We start from the raw sequence: 24,780 nt of genomic DNA on the forward strand, positions 1-24,780 counted from the left end.
TGCAAGAAAATAAAGAAAAATGCTATTCGAATTCTCTTCTTTCAAAATCTAAATTGTTAGAAATATTGATTCTCTTTGGAGTGTGCATTTTCATGGTATTGTGTAGATGTTTATGAATCTTTGGATCAACATTGTGCTAGTGATAATTCTCAAGCGTAGATCTTGATTGTTGTAATTAGCGATTTAAGTTAGTGTAGCAAAGCTTTGAATTTGTCTTGTGCATTCATCGTCAATGGCTTTCTATTGATCTTTTAAAGTTTGATTTCATTTTTATTTGAAAAATTTCAAAATTATATCATATGAGGGAGCTGCCCCTCTAAATACAGAGGAAGGCCGCATATCAAGAGCCTATCCAACTATTGTGAACAGTTTGCCACATACACTCCGTTGAACCATTTTCAAGTAACAAATCTATTTGCCAACGTATATTTATATCATTAATTTTATATTCATTTAAAATATTCATCATCCATCTTCAATTATCTATTTCTAAAAATTATCATTAACACATTCACGTGAAGAAAAACGACTTAAAGGGAAGCCCCGGATATATTTGCATCAATGTGTGTCTCGGCATAAATGGATCAAATAATACGATATTAGAAATCACTTACGTGCCGAAATCAAAAGAATCCAAGTTGTCAAAAAAACCAAAAACTTCGAGATGAATGAAAGTCAAAACTTGCTTTAAAATAGGACAATTCTGAAAAAGGAAAATATGACTGATTATAGGTATTTTTTTTCATTACAAATTAGGCACCATACTACTGAGAAATCTCACAAACTTAGAACCATCATTTTATACCATCATAAAATGTAAGGCAACTTCTAAGAATCTAAACGAGTTATAAAATTATGATTAAAAAGATGGCAATGGTAAATAGCTTTGGCCATAGTTGACAGATTTGATTCAGAGAGTACTTGGCAAATCCAAAAGTTATGACGTAAGCTTTCAATCAATACAGTTCACAAGACCACACGTTTTTGATAAAACATAAATACAGTTCTCCAATTGATGCAATATACAAATATATCAGTAAGCATATCTGTCCGGTAGTTGTTGCTGATGCAAGGTATCTTTGCATTGCGAAATACATTGAAGCTACTTGAAACTAGGGTAAAGAAACATGATATCCTCCTTCTACTACAATATAGAGTGAGTATGGTCTCAAGAGGGACGGCTAACAAAAGGAGCGGTCCATAACTAAGGAGTTTTTTCTTTTCGCACAGAGCAAAAGATGAATTCCATTACTTCAGGCAATCTGTCCAACGGCCCACATGCTTTTTCTGTACTCTTATATCCGTATGTTCGTATAACAGGACTGATACAACTAGAAAAACAATATTTTTATAATTGAAGTTGATAGTTTATAGAAATGTAAGAAACAATTATCTTCTGATTTAATTTCATATTTTTTGAGATAGAGCTCTGTAATGTTCTGTTCAGTTCTTATTTGTCTTGGTGTCTCTTTGTATTTCAATAAGTTTTTAACTCTTTTTAATTTATGACCTTTACAAATGAATTGGAGTACCCACATAATCATTAGTCAGTTCCAAATTCGAAAAATTGCACTACAGCTAGGGATAACAAGTGTCCTGTTGCAAGGGATTGGTCAAGGTCTCGCTTACTTTGCAGATTGTTCATAATAAAGAATAAGGAAGCCTTCGAGGTATAAAATTTGATCAAGCTGAAATAGAGGCTTAGGTAGGTTGAGATTTAGAAACTCATTTACCTATTACCGCAAACCCCGAGATTAGATACCCTGATCCAAAACCCAGATTGTTTATTTTACTGGTTAATGACATTAAATATAAATTGTTGCAAGGTTTTTGGATGAATACCTTGTCAAATAATAAATTAGAAGTTTGGGGATTGAAAATATCATCTCAGGTCTTAGATTTGGTTAAAAAGGTATCAGATTTATCTTAGGCGTATGTATTGGGCTTAAATAAGTGATTAGTTTTTGAATTGGACTGTGTTAGATCGTTCTTTCATTCTAATTTTTAATGATGAATCACATAGTGTGATTCAAAATATTGATGATAAAAATTGTTAACACAGTCTAATCTAAAAGCTAACCTTTCAGTTGTAATAGATTGTAGAAATCTGATTATCGTGAATATATTTGATTGAGTGCTTAAATGTGTGTAAATCGCTGGTGGCATACAATCTAGGGTAGGAGTAGGCCTAAAGGGGTAAGGGGTAAATAGGGGTCAGTAAAACTTGCATATTGATTAATCAGAGCCAAGGGCTCAACAAAGGATTTATGCTTGTGACAGCAACAGTAAACTGGAGTTTGCTTACTTGGAGATCCAAGAAAATTGTCATCGGTAATTACCTCAAGTGTAGACTTATTTGAACCATTAAAAGTAAATTTGCCAATTATTAATCAGGCTTATGAACTGCTAACCAATGGAAAAAACTTTAGTGTGGTATTTAGTCTGCTATTTGGGGTGCAACGCCCATTTTTATGGCTCGTTCTACACTTCGAGTGTGGACTAGGTTTATCAGAAAACACTTAGAACAATAAAAAAATCACTGGTAATGAGATACAGCCCTGCACATGAAACACTAAACGTGTTAAAAATGGTAACATTTGTACCAATTTATCGAATAAAATAACATGTACAAATACAATGAAGAAACGAAAACTTAGGGGCAAACCAGGGGGTGAAACCAGGGGATGGTATAAGAAGGAAACTCAATTTACATTTCTTACAACTAGGCTCCTTGTTTCCTGTTTCTTATATGAAGTGAACCTTAGAGTTTCGGTAAAATGATTGCCAATATTGCAGCAAATGTGAATAGGAGAGAAATCAGAATTCATTAATGCATCCTCTTTCATAAGAAATCAACCCAGTGAATTATCTAGTTTTATGTGAGTGATACTAGTGGAAGAGATCCAGTAGCTGTTCAAGCTAATTTCACACACCTAGATTTCTTAATTGTGAGTCGAACTATGCTGATTTTTTGGTGTACCTCCATAGGTGACCTGAGAGCTTAAAGCTAAGGTTTTGGTGTCTGCGCATTTACGGATCTCTCTGTACAGGTTGTGGAGTGTAAAGTGGTTGAAAAGTACCATTTTAAAACACTCACCCAATACCTATTATGTTCACCCTCCAATACTCGCTCACCAAAAACACCAAAAAACACTAGTACTCGTGGTAAAATATCTTAATAGTCATTATGAAATGTCCTAATAGTGGTGCACATATGGGTCAATCAATAATTTAAAAAGATAAAAAATGATCGCTCGGCTATTAGAAAGTATCTATAACATCTAGTACTTGCGGTAAAATGTCTCAACAGTTGTTATGAAATGTCCTGATAGTGGTGCACATATAGATCAATCAATAATTTAAAAAGATAAAAAATAATCGATCAGCTATTAGAAAGTATGTATAACATCTACTCTATCACGACTTACTAGGTCTCTTTCCCTAATAAGAAATGTCTTAAAGAGGTTGGACTGTTGGACTGATCAGTGACATAAAGGTAATCCATAACTCGAGCCAACATGTAAGAGGTTGGACTGTTGGACTGATCAGTGACATAAAGGTAATCCATAACTCGAGCCAACATGTATGATGTCGAGGCTTTGGGGAAACTGTTATGTCTTTCATTCATTCATTCACATATCACATTTATCTCAGCGTATATTGTGATCCATAACCCCACCAAAGATTTATCCAGCAAGAAAAAACACCAAGAATACTGGAAAAAGGTACATTTGAGTATAGAGCATCAGAGTCTTCGGTCCATTGCACCCTTATATTACATCAGTTTATTAACAGATACTTAAACAAAATAGGTGCGTTTGGGACCTGGGTCATGAAACCCTTAAAAAGACAGAGGTGCCAAGCAAATCCATTTATTGGATACTTACGGTAAAGGAAACCAAACATAAAATTGATAATATGTATCTCATCACCTTCAAAAATGCTGTGGTCAACTTTGTCACGCCCTTAGAAGTTTCGTAAAAAATATGCAGCGCTCAGGTACAAATTTAAAATTGCTTCTAGAAATCTGTAAGCATTCTTTTAAAAAATGTGTACGAGTATTCCTGGTGAACTGGCTGATTGCTTCAGTTTGCCTCTCTTGGTTGTCAATTGCAGGAGTCGTAATAATAGAAGCAAGACTAATTATTTCCTAGACTCTATTAAGCTTCAAATTCTTCAACAACAGAAAATGATCTTAATGACTGCCCTGTGACTGGTCACCTTAATCATCTTAATGCATTACAGAAGCTATAAATACAGGAGCTATAAGAACAGTAACAATAGACTAATTATTTCCTGTGACTGCTTAACTTAATCATCTTAATGGTTTTCCGTACAGTTTCTGTTTATTGTATTTCTAAAATTTGTCTTTGTAAATCGCTACCGAATTAGTTTTAGAAAATATTGGTTAGAATAATTATCTGTATGGTGCTTTTACTTATTGGCAATATTTAATGGAAACAAAAAGTCGCGAGTCCCCTGTCAGCCATTGGGATAACTGGATCAAAATGTTAAAAGTTTCGGAAATTGACAATTGCTACTGGAAAAGAAATATCATATCAACGCCATGAAGGACCATAGTAAACCAAAGAAACTGAAAAATGGGCCTAGTTAGAAGTTGTCACCATAGGTTTAAAACCGAATGAGATTGTTGTTGCCGACGGAAAATAACAATTCCCATTTATAGGAGCTTGATGAGTCTGATGGTTAGCTGCATGGATATTCCCTTTAATTGACCAGAAATAACAATTTTTACATAAAATTTGGGGGTTTGCACAAGGGGGCATTTTTAATAACAGCCCTCCAGATGGGCCAGAGGTTTAGAACAGACAGATGAAAGATTTCTTCACCAAAGACAATAACCTCCTTCGAAGATTCGGAGTGATGGGCGGGATTTATGATCTTAGGTATCTTTGATATGGGTCAAAATTGGATTTAAAAAGTAGATCACACATAGGATGAAACCCATTACGCTACCTCAACACTGATTTTCTGTTTTCGCAAGCCCCGTTGCATCGAGCTCTCTGTAAGTAGTGCCAAATGCGTACACAACTGTAACCTTTACTGGGCATTGGGGTCATTACATGATTTTTGATTCTCCGTTCGATCTAAGAACATTAAGCCAAAAACAAAAAATAAACATGCATTTTCTACACAGGTTTTTTGTGATTTCTTCTTTTGGTTCAACCTAAAGCTCATTAAGCAGAAAGGAGGCAAAACTCCGTTAAAATTAACTCCAAACTTCATTATATAAAAGTGATTACAGTGACGATGTTGATGAGAAAATTCTGTTCTCTTCTTATTTAGTAAATTGATAAATCGGGAAAGGGAAAAATGGGTTACTCATTGTGACCCGTTTGTCATCATTGGGACCCGTTTGTCATCATCATCATAAGAGCCAGAAAATCCTTGTAGCAGATCCCCGATTGAACACAGGCACCAGCTGCTTTTATCATCCCCACAATATCTTCGTCATTCACATTCTGCATTGCATCACCCATGAAGCTCTTCAAATCTCCTACACTCACAACTCCATCTCCATCCTTGTCCATGACTCCAAATGCTTCCTGCAATGTACTGTTTTCTTCATTTTTTTCTTCTACCATCATCAATCCGGCTAAAAGCCCCTCGAACTCTTCAAACTCCACAAACCCATTATGGTCTCTATCTGCGACGGAGATCATGGATTGAATCTCCTCTTTGCTAAGGTAATGTTGATTGCATGTGCTGAAGAAATCTTGGAGATCATTGAAAGCAATTTTTCCATCTCCATCTCTATCTAAGAGATTGAAGGCCTCTTTTACTGTAGGAGAAGAGCCCTTCATTTCCCACATTTTCCTCCTATCCCTGCAAGAAAACAAATTTTTTCTTCTGCTTCCTCTTCAAAATCTCAAAGATTTTACACTGTTTCGACCGAAGGATTTGGAACCCCTTCGGCTGTACTACAAAGCGGGACTCCGCACATGTATTTATGCCTGAGCTGTTGGAATTTAAAATATATTTTCTGGAATGATGCGACTGCTAACAAGCTTGCTCTCCAAGATATCCTTATTTGTCATTTTCATTCTACGTATTCTAGAATGGTAATGTTGGAATTTAAAATGTATTCTCGGAATGATGCGACTAAGGGTCCGTTTGGTTCGTGGATATCAATAGGAATTAGAATTGCGAATTCTAAAAAATTTGTAATCTACTGTTCGGGTCGACAAAATGAGAATTGGAATACGAAAAAATTATAATTTTGTATCCTCATTTATCCTCCAATTCGAGGATTCGGTCTTCCTTCCAAATAGTTGGTATTGCTCAAATCGTTATTTTAATTCCAATTTTGGAAAAACAAGCATTCCAAATTAATGAAAAAGAAACTTTTCTTCATGTCCATTAGCGCTCACTTTTGATCTGCTAAAATGTATTGTCGTTGTTGTTTTGCTCTCCATTTTCTCTGCTTCACGCTGCACCCTTCCATCAATTCGTGCAGAATGAGTAGCGAAAGAGGCAGATGAAGCCGAAAAGTTTCCTTCACCACACATCGCAAGTACTCCAAGTTCATGATGTCACTCTCCTTTACTCGGTGCCCTCTGCCAATTGCAGACTCAAACTCTTTTTGTGCTCGACCTAGCATTGTCGAATTCCTCAGCAACTTGCTCATCACCCACTCTACTGTTGTTGACGATGTTTTGACTCCTACCGCTAGCACGTCCTGTGCAATTTGGGCTTCTCAAAAAGTAAACACATGCTTCATATGCAAATAGACTTATACCAAAGAACAAATGCTTTATTTACTTGTAGATCTAGATCATCAATGAGTAAACAAATAAATAAATATTATTGTTTTGCCTCTGTGATTATCTCCACAAATAGTATATCGCTTGTTAACAAATCTTGTGATATTTCAGAAGTACAATATGGCTTGACAACTCTTGTAATAATCCATCGAAAGGGGAATAAATAAAAAATAAAAATCATTCCACTTAGACGGTGTATTGTGGATTTTCATCGAAACAAAAATGATTCATTCTCTATGTTATTTTTGTCTCTGCCTGCTTTGTCTTGTATTTAGCCTTCAACACTTCCGATCTAAGATTCTTCATAGCTTTATTAGCTACTATGTTTAAAAGCAGATCGAGAAGGTTTCTCAAACTTACCAAGATGATTGCTTTGATATTGACCCGTGAGATTTTCTAGCCCTCTGCCTCAGCCATGTCGAGCATCACGTCTACCAAATCTTTAATGCGGTCTCCTTCTTTTGGTTTTCCTATTTCATTCATGTTGAAATTTAAAAATAAATAAAAAATTGCTTATTCTGGTCGATATTCCAATTCGAGAAATGTGCAACCAAACGGTGGAAATGTGTATTCTCAAAATGAATTCTTGGTGAACCAAACGGTCCCAAATCAAATCCTCAAACAGTAATCTGGATTTCAAGTTCCAGAATCCCAAATCAAGGTTTCTGAATGCAAATTCTTGAATCATATTCCAGCAACCAAAAGTGCCTTAAAAGGCTTGCTCTAATCGACATTCTTGTGTGTCTTTTCAACTCAAGAGTGAGACATCTCACAATAAGTAGGGGAGAGGACCCAGTACTTGAGCGTGTACCAATAGTTGTGACAGTAATTGTTAACTTAATACCCACACTTGTTGATTTAACATCCAAGATTTTTGACAAGATTGTACCAATAGATGTGACTTTAAAGTTGTTCTTATTAATATGATAATTACCCATAAGTGAATGCAAAGTGTCCCTTTTTCCAAAAAACAACCAATAGTGTGATGCCACATCAGTTGCACAACTATGGGGGTCTCCAATGCACTATGATTGGTCTCACTTTTTTTTTGGGCTGTTTTGGACACTTTGACAAAAAGCATGTTGATGTGGCATCATATTTGATGATGTGGCTCTGAAACCTTAGTTATAAGCAAGGGACTTACCAAGTAAGCCACTACCAAAAAATGAGAGTGATTTGAAATTTCCACATAGGATTTTAAGAAGCGCGAAGTTATTATGATAGTCTTTTGGGTGATAGAGATGTTGAAGAGGGCAAAAAAGAGTTTGTCCGATGTTATTAAAACATAGAATAGAAATAACAAATATACAGATTGGGCAACTATGGAAGCTGATAATCTAGATAATCTAGGAAATAATACACATGATAGGGAAGTCAATAAAAAGCATATCAAGGTATCCAATATAGTCATCAAAGGAGTAAAAGATTATGGTGAAGGGGAACACTTTGGAATTAACAATGAGCTTGTTAAAGGAAGTGTTGCTTTAGCAAGGCCACACCTACCAAGCTTATCAGATGAAGGAGACAAGCCCATTAAAGTGGTTATGCCTAATATTCATGGCAAGCAAAATTCTTTAAGCAAAAAATAGCTCTTGAGTGGTTTTCGCTTCTTTTTACAGGAAGATCTAACTATAAGACAACGGGAAGAGAGAAGGGTGGAAGTAGAAAAAAATCAGGATAACTAGAGATGAAGGTGAAAGAGCATGATTGTATAAGGGAAAAGTAGTTATTGCTCACTTTCGGTCACTTTTCCAGTACAGAGCAATAGGGGGGTTGCAAAAACTTGGCAGAAAGCTCCTCACTAGGCAACTATGCAACAAGATCATCATTCATTTATAGGGATAAAAACTCAATTCTAAATTTTCCATGTCAAAACAAATCGCAAGCAAGTTCATCCTAGGGCTCTCTAAGTGTAGTCTTTTGGAATTGCAGGGGTTATCGTTGGAGGTGTGGGCTTGGACTAGGACCTATTACTGAAGGGAATGACATTATTTGTCTCATAGAGACACATGAACATCAGGGATGTAAAGACTCCATTGTTTGAAGGCTACTAGAAAGCAATAGTGTGAAATAAGACAAGAAGTAATGGTAAGGGTCATGGAGGCATAATGGTTCTAGTAAAAGAAAAGGAAGGACATATCATTCAATTGGAAAAAGAAGACATTAACAAATAATTTGTATAGTTCAAAATCATGGAAAACAATAGTCTTCTTAGGACTGCAACTTGTTACTTTACCGCACAAATTTCTAAAATTTATAAGAAGTGTAGTTTAGATCACAAAAAAAACTATGTTTCTCTAAATAAGAATGTTGTTGTGTTTTCCAAATGAGGGGATGTCCTTCTTGTTAGAGATTTCAATGCTAGAACAATAAATGGACAAGCTAGCATTTTTAGCTACAATGCAAACAACAATCCTCTTTGGCTCACGTAAAAGAGTAAGCACCAATGGGAAAGAGTATCAGATGATGCTAAAGGTTATAATCATTTTGGGGATGGATTGATTACCTTATAATGTGGTACTTTTGATTTAATAATTTGCAGTGGTGTGGTTGAATGGATAAAATAACACACTTTCACTTACAATACCTTTAACGGTGCAAGTGTGGTGGATTATGCAATATGTTCACATAATTTGTGTGAGAGATAGAGGAAGCTATGATTGAGGAATACATATGGTATCACAAATAATACCATAGATCATTGCACATAATTTTGTTGCAGGAAAAGGATAGGAAGCTTGGGACAAAAGGTCAATACCCTCAATAACAACCTTCACAAGGCAGGGGCTTTTTACATCATAAAACAAGGACATCTTTAGAACTATACTTGAGAGATAATATAAGCAGGAAGGCATGCAAGTACATGATGTCAATAGCAATGCATTATCAAATCTCATTCTCATGGCACTTTCCAAGCACAAAAGATCAAAGCAAAGAAAATCTGAAATAAATTGTTTTCTAGATAATGTGTGGTTTGATAAGGAATACAAGTTGGCTAGGAGAAAGGTAAGAGAATCTAATAAAAAAAGCCTTGACATTAAAGTGTATGAGTGGATCCTGAAGAGGAAGAAAACTAATTTTATGATCACAGGGAGAGAAGAACTTATCTTTCTTGGTAAACATAACCCCAAACTATTCTGGAGAGAACTACAACCAAGGAAGAAACAAACTAAAAAATATTATTACAAACACTCAATAGTTCGAGTATGGTAGAAAACTTTATGATAAAGAAGATGAGACAGACTCACCAAATTTGGTCAACAATATGAAAGATCTTTTCATTATGCAAGAGGTTGAGATGGGTAATAAGGAGTTAGGTATTGGTAAGACAAAAGACTTGGTGGAACTTCAAGTGAGTATCTCAAGTGGGGCATGAAAACCCTTGCATCACACATTATGGGAATCTTCACAAATATCAACCAACACACATTCTCTAGAGATTGGATGATTAGTCTTTCTATGCCCCATTATAACAGTGGGAATGCTAATAATTCTTTCAACTAGATGACTATAATGATCAACCCTCTATTTGCAAAACTATTTGACAACATAATAGAAAAAAGAATTAACGAATGGGCTAAGGAAAATCATAAGCATGCAAAAGGACAAGCCAGTTTTAGCCCAAAACACTCAATTGTCGATCATTGTATCACTTTGAGGAACATTATCAAAAAAACATCAGAGAGAAAGGATGAGGTTTTTTTTTCTTTGTTGACTTTAAAAAGGCTTTCAAAACTATCCCTAGAGATAAGCTTCGGTTTAGGATGGAAGAATTGGGGATCCCTACAAATCTCAAAGCTACTACTCATAGAATGTATGTAGAGGTGAAAGTCAAAATTAGAACTTCATATGACATTTCAAAGTGTTTTAGGAGTGATATAAGGGTCGAATAGGCCTATCCTCTTTCACCTACTTTGTTTGGCCTATATATCAACAAACTTGAAGAATGGTTTGACATGGAAAATGGTGAGGGTGCCTGGTCAAGTGAATTTCTAATAAGGTTGCTCCTATATGACTATGTATCAACAAATTTGAAGAATGGTTTGACATGCAAAATGGTGAGGGTGCCTGGTTAGGTGAATTTCTAATAAGGTTGCTCCTATATGTGGACGAACTCATTTTTGTTTCTAAATCTACTCATGGTTTGCAAGAACATTTACTCTCACTTTAGCACATTTGAAAAATGGTAGGGATGCAAGTCAATATTAATAAAACTAAAATCATGATTTTTTTCTAAAAGCAAAAAACATTGTCAACATAAGTTCTATTTTGAGGGAAGCATTCTTGAGGAATTTGTGGAGTACAAATATCTTGGGATTTACTTCAAAAAAAATATAAGTTGGGAAGGTTTTAGAAAGACAAGAGTTTTAGGAGCATGGAAGGCACTTTATGCACTTCAAAATAGGTGTCATGATGCAAAGGTTTGGGATTGGAAAAATAGTCAAACTTTTTTTGGGCTTCTTGTGTTACTAATTGTTCTATGCATGTGAAATATGGGCCAACAACAATTCATCCTTACAATGAAAATAAATCAAGAGGATTCAAAAGTGTTGGATCACAAGAAAGTTTAAAATCAAAAGCACAATTTCATATGACATCATGCTTAGTGAAGTGGGAGCTACACCTATTAAGGCTCTTGTTATGGTTCAACTAATTAGCTATCTTAAAATAATTGAAAACATGTGTGCAAGTAGGCAGTCTAAAGTGGTCTTTGATGATATTTTGTGTAAATGTAATTAGACATGGATGCAACAAAACATTAGGTGGGTGAAAAAATGGAATATCCATTTCAATATGTGTCCCACAAACAATAAAGAATAAAAGACTTTGTTATGGAGAAATTGTAGAAGAGCAATTAAGGAAATGGGTTTGGAAGGAAAAAGACTTATTACATCAGTAATTTCAACCCTACATTTGACCAACTCCAAAAGGCATACATAGAGGCCACATTTCTTGGAGAGACAAAACTCTTATTACTCAGCTTAGAACCAACTCTCGCATGCTCTGTTGGAAAAGACAAAAAGAGCCTTGGGAAGAGATAGTTTGCATGTTTTGCAATTGTGGGAAGGTGGAAACCAAACAACACTTTATTTTAGAATGTGATGCATATAGGAACAACATGGTCAAATTCATGGATATTATATCTAATATCTCTTACTACAACTTATTTAGCAAGGATACCATTGAGAAATTAGGTGGACTCATCATTAACTTGGACAAAAAAAGAACAAAATTATTGAAGTTGGTTTAGTGGGAAGGTTGTCCCATAGGCTACGTTTAACCTTGTAGATGTTAAAAATATATCTATCTATCTATCTTTATTCTTCATACCAATGAAACTCTTATCATTCCTAACTACATTATTTAATTTTTATTATATTAATATTTTTAATCTATTAAAATTATGGTTAGAGTTAGATTTTTCATTAAGATTAAGGTTAGCATTATACTTAGTTTTAGAGTTTTGATTAGGGTAAGGATCAAGGTAGGGAAAAAGTTTACATTAGTATTCTTATTAGAGTTAGGGTGTGTATTAGCATTATGATTTATGGTTATGATAAAATTAGGATTTAGAGTTTGGTTAATGTTAGGATTAGGGTAGGAAAAAGGTTTACATTAGTAATATTATTAGGGTTAATATGAAGGTATTAGGATTTGTGCATAGAGTTACAATTATGATTTTGAAATTAAGGTTAGAGTTTAGGATTTAAGGTCAAAATTTATATCATGGTTAGGTTTAGAGTTTTATTAGGGTTAGGATCAGGGTGGGAAAAATGTTTATATTAGTATTAGGGTGTGTGTTTGGATTAGATTTTTTGTTAGGATTACATGATTAGGGTTTAGAATGAGAGTGGGAAAGAAGTTTTTATTAGTAATATGATTAACAGTAGGGCATGTATTAGGATTAGAGTTAGATTAGGGTTTACAATTATGATTTTTGTTAGGCATTGGATTTACATCATGATTAATATTGCAGCAAGAATTTATGATTCAGGGTTTGGACTATTGTTGTAGTTAGGGTTTATATCATGATTGCTATTATGGTTAGGGTCAAGATTTCCATTAGGGACAAGGTTTACGTAATGGTTAGAATTGTGGTTAGGATTAGAGTTTCTATTATGGTTAGGATTATGGTTCGGACTATGGTTAGGTTATGGTTCTAAGGTTTGTATCAAGTTAGGGTTAGGATTAGGCTTTAGAATTAGAAATATTATTAGAGTTAGGATTTATATTATGGTTATAGTAAGAGTTTTAATTAGGGTTAGTTTAGGATTATGATCATAGTTAAGATTATGGTTAGGGTTAGCATTTACATCATGGTGGTATTAATATATTAGAGCTAAAGATTATGATTAGGACTAGGGTTTACGATTAGGAATATGGTTAGGTTTTTTATTTATATCATGGTTTAGGTTTAGGGCTATATCATGGTTTAGGGTTAGGGTTAGGATTGTATTTTAGGTATAGGGTAAGGGTTAGTGTAGGGTTTTCATTAGTGTTAGAGTAAGGATTATAGTTATGTTTAGGAGTTATTATAATGATAGGTTAGCTCTAACCTTAATTAATCTCTAGCAGTGATCTTTTCCAAATCCTAACCATAGTTCAGTTGTAACTGAAGTATTTTTAATATGATATGATTAGGGTTAATAAGTTAATCTACACTATTCTATAAATCTTTTTTCCTTCTAAAAGAGTAAAAGCTTCTAAAGAATTAAGACCTTGATAAATAGTATTCAAACAAAAATATGATTTCACACTTCCAAAGTTCTATGAAAAGGGTATCTAGATTTGTACTTTATTTTACCTTGTAAGATCTATTGATATCTCAAAATGGGGTGTTTTGGGTTGATATTTAGGGGTTTCCCTTAGTCAACCCCACCCCCTCTTTTTGGTAGTTTCCACCTCCATGAATAGTCATTGAGTCAGTAGTAATGTGTGTGATGCTCATATATGAGCTTTAAATATGTAACATCAAAATCTAAACCCTTGCATGAAGTTTAAACTTGAATGATGATGAAACAATAATGCATAGGCTTGAGGATAATGTAGACAACATCCCAATACCCAAGGCTAAAGTACTCTGAGCCATACTCATATTTGTGTTTTCTATTCCATTATTGAATGACAGAATAGAAGGGAGAAGTGAAGAAAACTCTTACTTCAAAGGATGTTTCCAAGTCTCCTTTATTTTACCTTTCAAATGTACAAATAGAAATTCGGATGTCCACATGAAGTATTCACACACTTTATTTTTATTGCTTACTTAATTGCTTGGGTGTACTCACCTATCATTGCATGTGTATGTATCAAATAAAGGAATTGAGGAAGCTTATAAAGGATTTTGAATTAAATTTCTCCTATCATCGACCAAGCAAGAAAGAAAGCCTCATATCAACCCCCAATAATGGGCCTGAAAGAGAGGACCCAAAATGAGACCCAAGTAGGGATGCACTGTGTCCTTGATTGGTCTAAGAGGTATGAATTGTATCCCTAATTGAGTAGGGATGCACTACACCCCTACTAAATAGGTGCAATAATCCTTGGGACTACCTTAGGATCTCTGAATAGGTCTTGAAACTCAAAAATCATGTGGAAAATTTGAGGAAATCCTATTTTGGTGCAAAAAATGAATTAAAATGATTAAAAGAGGAGAAAGGAGAGGAACTAAGTAAATAGATCCTACCTAGAGTCTTGAATTTTAGCATAGGAATGCCAAGGATGACATATTAGGTCCTACCTAGATCCCATTTAAGAAAAATGTAATTAAGATATGAAAATGCATCCTAAATGTGGATTTAACATTAAATTGCATTAAATAGGTACTAAAAAGTCATAAAGTGAAGTGTTTTCAATTTATGATGGTACACCCACTACCTTGGATGATGAAATAGAAAATCTTGAATATGGAAACACCAACCCAAAATAGTAGAAGCTCAAATCATCTTGTTAATTTCTTCCAAGTACTAAATAGGTAACCCTTTCATTAATAAATTAAAGAATAAAAACTCATGCTTTTGTTGGAATGTTCAAAATGGGAAGTGTACTTCTTGTGGGGGGGGGGGGTGGTGAATCAGAAGTAACCAATTGTTTTATTCTTTCAAACCCTTATTAACACAAGCAATGTACATGCATGTAAACATATAAGAAAACATGAAATGAAAGCATGCATCAACACATAACACAAAGATTTGGTAACGCAAAAACCCTCCAAGAATAAGAAGGTAAAAGTGAGGTGGGGATGACATCCACAAAAATTATTGTAACAATCAATATTCAACCACTTTTGATGGTCTGCCCTGTGAAAGACCTGCCTTGTTAAAGGCTTTACACTGTGTCAATAGTGACTTGGTTAGAGGATTTACAAATACTTAGATGAAGTGTCACCCTGTTAAAGGATTTACAATAGGTTGTTAAACCCACCTAATACATAGGATTTTCAATCACCTTCTCGAAAGGTTCTTCTACCTAGTTGTTAAGCTAACCTATCAACATAGGATTTTGACCTCTAATACAATTGTGAGAGAGTATTAGAACGTTTGACCTAATTGAATGCAATCTCAAATTGTTGGGTTTAGGTACTAGATCTACTCTTCTCATTCTGATCCTTGCTTGATATGATCTCTGTATGTGTTCCTTGTTCCTTGTCCTATTCTGATCAACTTGATATGAAATTGCTGCTCTATTCATCTAAGTCTTTCCTTCATCACACTAAAATTTTGCTATAATCTCCCCATATACTGTTCTCAGCCACTTATGGAATGGTTATTCGAGCTCCTTATAAATAATGTGAAGACTTAGGGTTAGGTATGGATCTACAATCCATATTGAATCTCAAATTCTCACTCATACCTTGCATTTTTCTCATTGGTTGCATGCCTTCTCCCTTTTTCTAATTGGTTGCATGCAGATTGTATAGGGAATGTAAATGATTCATCCTTATCCTTTTTCTACTTCAAAATTTCTCCAGGTCAGCTTCAAAAATAGTTTACATCTTAGTTTATGAAAGCACAAACTCTTATGGTGATCTTGAGTTACTCAGCACTCATTACATTACTAATGCTCAATATGAACTAATTCTTGGATTGCTTAGCATCTATTACTTTCCTGGTTTTCTTGACATCTATTACTTTCCTAGTTTTATCAGCACCTGTTAAACACTATATTTCTTGGCACATGTATGTTCTGTATTGCTTAGCATCTAAACATTTCCAAATTACTCGACACGTGAACATTTCTGAATTACTCGACACATGAACATTTCTTGGATCACTCGGCACATACTACGTTCTGACTTGCTTGGCACCAACTATGACTCGACGCCTATTAAAATTTCTGATTGGCATACATTGTGTACTCAACATGTATAGTGAAAATGGTTAAGTGTGTTGACACAATTGTCAAGACTATTCTTTTGACCAACAATCTCCCCCTTTGACAAGAGTGTCAAAAACACTTAACTAAGTTTTTATGAGCTTAACCTTATTTAGTACACCCTTTATTCACTTGGCATTCATGCAAAATTTCAAAAATATTGTAAGTAACAATATACCTTATGACTCCCCTTGAGTTGATTATGCCTTGTCCATTTGAAATTGAAATTCTGTGCTAATGTGCCTAATCCTCTTTGTCCTTTGTCCTATTTCTACATTCTAAGCTTGTGTACTATATCTGATCTATACGAAGTTCAATTTTTTATTTTTTCGCATCTCACCCTTTCTGCTTTATTACTTGACATCTCCCTTTTTGACTATTTACAAAATTTCCACTTTATTCTCAAAATGAAAGAATGTAATTAAAAATTATTCAAATTTGTTCAAAATTTGCTTATACATATCTCCCCCTTACTTTATCTCCCCCTTTTTTTGACACTAGTGTCAAAGGGTTCTATGGAGTAATACCAAGCTTAGCCAAAAATGTGTTATTTAGCTCTAGGAGTATCTTCAAAGCTGCATCCCAGTTTGCCAATGCAATGTCCAATGACTTATGTTGGATGGAAACCTCTGCTACTAGATGTACAATTCCATCTAAGGTAGAAAGATTTGAATCTTTCTTTAGGACTATTTCTGCATACATTTTCTTCTTATGAAGTACCTCCAAGTGAGGGGTTATAGAGGACGGAATTTGCATCAACTTAGCTTTTATATTTGCCTCCTCTGCTATTAATACAACTAATTCTCTTTGAGTGTGAAGTGTTTGGGTAAAATGCTTCTCACTTTGAGTTGGATTGGTTGGGATTTGCATACTAGAAATCTTTAGATTTCTCTCCAAGCTCATTATTTTTTGGCCAGTCTCCTATGTGAAGCTGGAAAAATCACACAACTTGTTGTATAGGGAGAATATATTCCCAAGTACAATTTTGACTTTTTCTAATTTCTTAATCAGCTGAATTTGTGATAGTGCCATATCACTAGATATTTTCTCATTTACCTTTTCTTGAAATTTCCTTTCTGACCATTCCATCAATTTTGCATTTGTATCTTGGTCTTCATTAGTCACCTAGTCAACTATGTCAAATAGTTGCTCTACTATTGGCCTGGACTCATGAGGTGTTTGCAAGCTAAAGGCATCCATAAAGATGTCCTTGATCTCATTCAGTGCTTGCCTATATTTATATTCTTTTCTCAATGCCTCTTGTCTTCTTCTTCTATCTAGTGCATTCTATATTTCATTAATTTTCTCCTCACTGAGAGTGTTGGATTCATAGTAGTGTATTGTGATTTCCTCATCAAGCTTAGGAATTCCATAGTGAAGTTTCCTGGCTACTTTTGTTGAGCTGGAGCCTAGTGTTCTAATTTGCAATGCTAACATTTTAGTGCTTGACTTCTGAAGAGTTTTAGTGGGAGTACCTATTTTTGATAATTCAACTAAAGTTTGTATTGTAGATTGCTCCTCATCTCTTGTCTCTTCCTTCTCTTCAACTTATTTCTCCTTTTCACTATCAATGGTTGAGGGTGTGCTTTCTGGCTATTTTATTTTTTCTTTGTCTTCACCTATTGCTACACTCGGCACTTGAAGTGCATTTGCTATTGTTCTTGGTGGAGATGGTGGAGGAAGGAATAGGATTCCAGTAGTTAGAGTGGTCAAAGGTTGTTCTTGTGTTTGCACCTTGACTTCCTTTGATTTTACTATTGCCTTTTGTAACTCATCAAAACTGACTAGTATTGGGCTTGAACATAATCTAGCTGCTTGTGTTGATTGGTCAAGGATCTTTGCTAGATCCTCTATAGTTAATGGATTGATGTTTTGACCAGAAGCGTCAATAAAATCCTTAATCTTGATAATCTCTACAGGTATGATGGTGGCATGAGGAGGGCTAGGAGGTGGCAGTGGTGTGTCTTGCACACTTTGTTCTTGCTATTCATATGTACCCTTTTCTTCCTCTTTCTCCTCTTTACTCTCATCTCCATCTTTCTTGTCCTCCTCTTTATCTTTCTTTTCTTCTTCCACTTTCTTCTCCTCTTCCTTCTCCTCTTCCTCCTTCTTCCCTGTTTCTATCATTTCCTTTTTCTTGGCACTTGCTTCTACCTTGTATTCTTCATCAAACACATCATCAATTTTTTTATATATTATTTTCCACAATCTTGTGGATATGCTGACCACATCTTCAATTTTATTTTGAAAAATACAAAATGCTCTATACTTGGGAGTAAATCTACTATTGTGCCTCTTGACTGCATTAGTTATTTGACCCTTAGTCAAATCAGGCAACAATCTAGCTAAAGTAGATTCCCTTATTTCCTTTTCCATTTGTAGACAAAAATACCATTTATCTTCTACTATTTTATACAATTCCTTGGGCATTGAGCCATCTAACTCTAGAGGTGTGCACTTGTACTTGGCCATCATAGCATACATGGATTCCTCTATTTTATTTTGTTCTTCCTTTGTAAGCTTATTAAAATCTTAATTCGTCAAATATTTTAAGTCATCATTTCTAATCTTTGTACACAATTTATCAATTGAAGACTTTGGTGGTCGACTTACCACTTTGAACTAACTGTTATCATCTATTTTTGTCTTTTCTTCATCTAAATCAGGTTGAGCTACACATTTTCTTCTCTTTCATGGTTCCTCCTTAGTCTTCTTGGTGGTTTGCTTCTTCTTTTCTGCCTCTTCTTTAGCCTTTTGTGTTGTAGCTCTGATGGTGGCTTTGGTAGTAGGCTTCTTTGGTGCAAGTTTTGCCATTTTCTTTGCTTTGGGTTGAGGAGTAGGTGGATTTTTAGCCTTCCTCTTGGTAACTTTAGTTCTGATAGGTGCTTCCTCGGCTTCTTCTTCCTTGGCACCTTCCTCCTTGTCCTCACCTAGACCTTACGTTAGCTGTATAGGCTCTTCTTCTTCATTTTCATTGTCATCCTCTTCTTCATCTGCTTCCTCTTCCTCTGCTATGCTTGCTTCTTCAACACCAAATTTCTTCTTGATCTTCTTCATCAATTTGTCCTTCTTTTTCACTATTGTGGTTGTCTTAAGATCTATCACCACCCTTGATTTGACAATGTCATAAGTTCCAAAATGTTTTGCAATCTTGTCAATTTCCTCTGCAAGTAGAGCTGTTATTGTTGTTGCAACTTGATCAACATCAAGTTCATAACTTAGTGGCCTAAGCCATCTCACTCTAGGTATGACTGCTTGTATATATGTGTAATCAATGTCTACAAGAAAGAAAATGTCCTTTTCATGCTGCTCAACTAGTGAAATTGGTATCCTCATTCTCTATTTCATGGACTTCTTGAAGTCCTCAAAGTAGCTAGTCATTTGGGCATCAAAATTCTCACCCATCTGCTTAATGAATCCATTAATTTGCTCAACAATGGTCTTGTTTTGATCCCATTTCACCTTGCCTACTAAAGGGAATTCTTTCATGATATAGAAAAACATACAAACCAAAACTGAGCCAAATTTGCATTGAGCTCCCTTAGACTTCCTTATAGCTCCCAGATTCTCATTGATCTGCTGTAACATGAGCTCTGCAAGATCATATGTATGATCTTTCTTCACCAATTTATAGGCAACATCCACTGCTATATATGGTACACTATTTAGTCTGCTTTACTGGTAGAATTTGTGGGAGATGACTCTTACAACAAAATGTAGTAAGGGTTCTATGATGGTGTCTATTGTCATTCCCCTATTATTCTATTTTGCACCAGTGTTCTTTTCTATAGCTTCCTTTTTGTCACTTCTTAGGGTCTCTGGCTAATCTAAGGTTGGAATACCAGTAACCCTATGGATAGTTTTCTTTGTAAACTTTATTGGCCCTGTCTCTAACCAAAAGGGTCCATCATGGATTCTACTCAACACTATGCATATCCATTCTATTTTGAAAACAATAGGGAAAACTAGGGCTTTGGTCAGACCCTTCTTCTCAACTATGGAGAATTCATCTTTAAGTTTTCCATTTTCACATAGTTTATCAAATGCATTAAAACTCTCCAAATCTCCCATGGCTCCAACTTTACAATTATAACATTTTTGAACATCTTGAACCATGATATACAGATAGAGCACCAGCAGGATCATTTTTATAAGCGACTTCAGGGATGGGTCTAAACTCTAGCTGTTTGACTTTATTACTAACTAGTTGAATTTCATGACTCTCCTTCTCCTTAGTTTTTTTTGACCCAGATGCCATTGTTTACCAAACTAGGGTTTAAAATTGAATAAGCCTTCAAACTCTGTGTAGCTCGACACTTGAATGAAATACCTAAGAATTAATGAAATCAAGTTGAATCACTATTGAAATCGCTACAAATGACTATTTGATTGTTGTAGAATTACCTTTTCGCTTTGCTCAAATTTTCTTAGTGTTTGAATGATTAAAAAATGAACGATTTTCAGCTTTATTAGGTTCAAAAACCTAGCATTTATTGCATTTGTGATTACAATTGTACACTTGACCTCCAAAGATTTAATCAACTCAGCTTCCACTGAAGTTCATCTACTCGGTAGCTACTATCTTATTTCACTCTTCATCAACTGAACTTTTCAATTACTCAGTAGCCACTAACATCTCTTTCTTGGTATCCACTAATCTATTCAACTTGGCATATACTGAAGTTTCACTTGACAACCAAAGATATCTCGACATCATCTTCTAACTTGGCATCTTTTCTCATGCATATTTCTTCTTTGCAGTACTTCTATGTTTTCTTGGGCTGATGTATGATACATCTTTATATGTATCAGCCTCATGTATCTGTCTTATACTTAATTGGATGAGGTGTGATCACTTGACCTCTTGGGTGAAGTGATCTCTTCATTTGATGTGCTGCATTCACCTTTCTTCTTCCATGTCTTGTTCATTTGTCCTCTTATTTGTTCAACATCAATCTTTTTTTTTTTCCTTTGTTGGCTTCAATCTTTGGTGCTTTTGACTTTGTGGGACAGTTTCTACTGATATGACCAGTCTTCAAGCAACTAAAACATGTAGTTTGGTTTAGCCATCTACTGTAACTTCCCTTGAAATGTGTCCTTATGCAATTTTTAATAATGTGTCCATACTCTTGACAATAGTGACAACTATACCTAGTATTGTAATCCCAATTGTAGTGATGTGCATGATTGATTCCTCTTGTAGGTTGATTAGGTGTCCACATAGGCTTTGATCTGCATTCAAATTCTCTATGTCCATACTTTTTGCAATTTTATTAGTGATCCTCAAATCTTGGTGTCCTCATGGTCCTGGTTCTGCAATCTTGTGTTGAATGTCCTTGCTTTTTGCATTTGTGACAAAAGTTTACATTTGTAGGCTTATCATGTTGATGACTATTCTTGCTTCTGCATACATTAGAGGTATGTCACTTTTTACCATAGAAATAAAAAGTTGGTTTAGTGTTCTTTCCTTTTTTTCTTCTTTCTTCTATAGCCTTTGATGATTCTCATTGTTCAGTGCTGATGTAGCCAAGTCCTAAAGTATCATTATTGGCCCTTGGTGATTTTAGTAATTGCTCAAAGTACTTGATGGACTCATTGGGTTTGTTGTAACTTTATGCTATTTCCTTTTCTCTCTTTAATTCATTCTACAATTGTTCATTCTACGTCTTCAAGGTGGAGATCTCAATGTCTTTCATGTTTAGCTCATGATGAACATTCATCATCTAACTTAAGGTGTCTAGCTGCATGTTTGAAATCTTTTCAAATTCAATTGTCTTCTCTTCCAGCCTATTGATGAGATTTATCTTGTCATCCTCTATCATGGCCTTGTCTTCAACAACTCTTTTCTTTTGTTCAATCACTTCACAAAGCATTATGGCTTGTGATTCTTGTTCAAGCTTGAGTAATCTAATTTCTTTAGCTTGTGCTCTATTTTTCTTCATTAATTCTGCTATTGCTGCATCAAATTCCTTGGAATCTCCATTGGAAAACACTTGTGAGGTGTCAATCTCCTTATAGTGTGTGTCATTTTCAGCTATGGCTATCTCCTTCCTTCTTTTCAAGGGTTTTCTCAGTTCCTCCCTGACTTCCTCCACTTTGTGTAGAGCTAGTTGCACATCAATCACCTGATTGTCAATGATCTTTCCAAGATTGAAGACTTCCATCTTCTTGACCTTTTTCTCCAAGCTGTTAGGCTTCTCCTTGTGAGAACCAGTGCTTTGATACCAATTGTTGGAATGTTCAAAATGGAAAGTGTACTTCTTGTGGGGGGGGGGGGGGGGGGGGTGAATCAAAAGTAACCTATTATTTTATTCTTTCAAATCCTTATTAACACATAACTGAAAGCAATGTACATGCATGTAAACATATAAGAAAACATGAAATGAAAGCATGCATCAACACATAACAAAAAGATTTGGTAACCCAAAAACCCTACAATATTAAGAAGGTAAAACTGGGGTGGAGATGACACACACACAAATTACTACATTAATCAATATTCAACCACTTCTGATGGTCTACCTTGTGAAAGGCCTACCCTATTAAAGGCTTTACATTATGTCAATAGTGACCTAATTAGAGGATTTACAAACACTTACATGAAGTGTCACCTTGTTAAAGGATTTACAATAGGTTTTTAAACCCACTTAATACATAGGATTTTCAATCACCTTCTCCAAAGATTCTTCTACCTAGTTGTTAAGCTAACCTATCAACATAGGATTTCAACCTCTAATACAATTGTGAGAGAGTATTAGAACATTTGACTTGATTGAATGCAATCTCAAATTGCTGGATTTAGGTACTAGATCTACTCTTCTCATTCTGATCCTTACTTGATCTGATCTTTGTATGTGTTCCTTGTTCCTTGCCCTATTCTGATCAACTTGATATGAAATTACTGCTCTATTCCTCTAAGTCTTTCCTTCATCACACTAAAATTTCACTATAATTTCCCCATATACTATTCTTAGCCACTTATGGAATGGGTATTCAACCTCCTTATAAAGAATGTGAAGACTTAGGGTTAGGTATGGATCTACAATCCATATTGAATCTTAAATTACTGCTCATACCTTGCATTTTTCTCATTGGTTGCATGCCTTCTCCATTTTCTAATTGGTTGCATGTAGATTGCATAAGGAATGTAAATGATTCATCCTTATCATTTTTCTCCTTCAAAATTTCTCTAGGTCGTCTTCAAAAATAGTTTACATCTTAGTTTGTGAAAGCACAAACTCTTATGCTGATCTTGAGTTACTCGGTACTCATTACATTACTGATGCTCGACATGAACTGATTCTTGGATTGCTTAGCATCTATTACTTTCTTGATTTGCTCGGCACCTATTAAACACTATATTGCTCAGCACATGTATGTTTTGTATTGCTTGACATCTAAACATTTCTGAATTACTCGACACATGAACATTTTTGAATTACTTGGCACATGAACATTTCCTGGATCACTCGGCACATACTACATTTTGACTTGCTCAGCACCAACTGTAACTTGACACCTATTGAAATTTTGGCTCAACATACATTGTGTACTCGACATGTATAGTGAAAATGGTTAAGTTTGTTGACACTCAATTGTGAAGATTATTCTTTTGACCAATAGTTTTAAGCATTGAGAAACATGGGAGAAGGGTCATCAATGTAACAAAAGAGGGTTGAACCCATGTTGTAGATGCAAGGAAAGATGAGATCCTAACCACAAATTTAAAATCTAGGTCCACCAATTTGAAGCAACTTCTAGGGATGAGGATAAACCCAAGAAAGCTAAGTATGAGGGGGGTCATGATAATGATGATGACCAAGTAACCATAGCCAATATCACTTCTCATAAGTCCAAACACTAACCTTATCGTATGAAGGGTAACCTTAAAGGAAAAAAAAGTTACCACCTTGGTACACAAAAGGGCTTCTCATAACTTTATAAGTGAGTCCTTCTAGGAAAAAAAAAACTAGAGACTAAAAAATTTAAGGGGTTTTCAGTAGAAACAACAACAGGAAATTCGATCAATGTACAAGAAAGTTCCCATTATTAGAAATACTAGTAGGGACACACCCTATTAAAGATTATTTTTATGTGGCACCATTAGATACTAACATAATATTGAGTTCCCCTTAGATATATTGGTAGGGATGGTTTTTGCTTGATTTACCAAACCTAACTATTTGTTTCCAACATAAAAGAGAGGAGGTAACATTAAAAGGGCTACCCAATGGGTCTCTGAAAGTAGTCTCCTATGCAAAGATGGAATTTGGTTTTTAGATTAACCAAGGGGAGTGGGAATCATAATTCATTATCCTTGAAAAAATCACCTCTCAAGGGAAGGCCATTTACATTAATATAGAACTAATCCTGAAGAAGCATAAAATCATTTTTGATGAAATCCCTCCAAGATCACCTCCCAAGTGAGGATTTGAATGCATCATAGAATTAGAGAAAGGAGTGAAACTAGTAATTAATACTCCCTATTGACATCCACAATAAATTAAAGAGGAGATAGACAAAATTATAAACAAATTATGTGAGATGGGTCACATTCAATCAAGTTCCATCTCATTTGTGTTATGAGTTGTACAAGTAAATAAAAAAGGATGAGATAATTAGA

The 24,780-nt window shown here is 35.0% G+C and overlaps 1 protein-coding gene across 1 annotated transcript; it reads right to left on the bottom strand.

Moving 5' to 3' along the window:
• Positions 1–5,224: 5,224 nt before the first annotated feature.
• Positions 5,225–6,022, bottom strand: LOC149553025 (calcium-binding protein CP1-like). Its single transcript, XM_089788538.1, has one exon. The coding sequence runs from the start codon at positions 5,832–5,834 to the stop codon at positions 5,364–5,366; it is 471 nt and encodes a 156-aa protein (XP_089644664.1). The 5' UTR covers positions 5,835–6,022; the 3' UTR covers positions 5,225–5,363.
• Positions 6,023–24,780: the final 18,758 nt, after the last annotated feature.

The sequence above is a fragment of the Cupressus sempervirens genome, chromosome 6 (assembly GCF_028749045.1).
Source record: "Cupressus sempervirens isolate cs-2001-9-10 chromosome 6, ASM2874904v1, whole genome shotgun sequence".
Classification (NCBI taxonomy): Eukaryota; Viridiplantae; Streptophyta; class Pinopsida; order Cupressales; family Cupressaceae; genus Cupressus; species Cupressus sempervirens.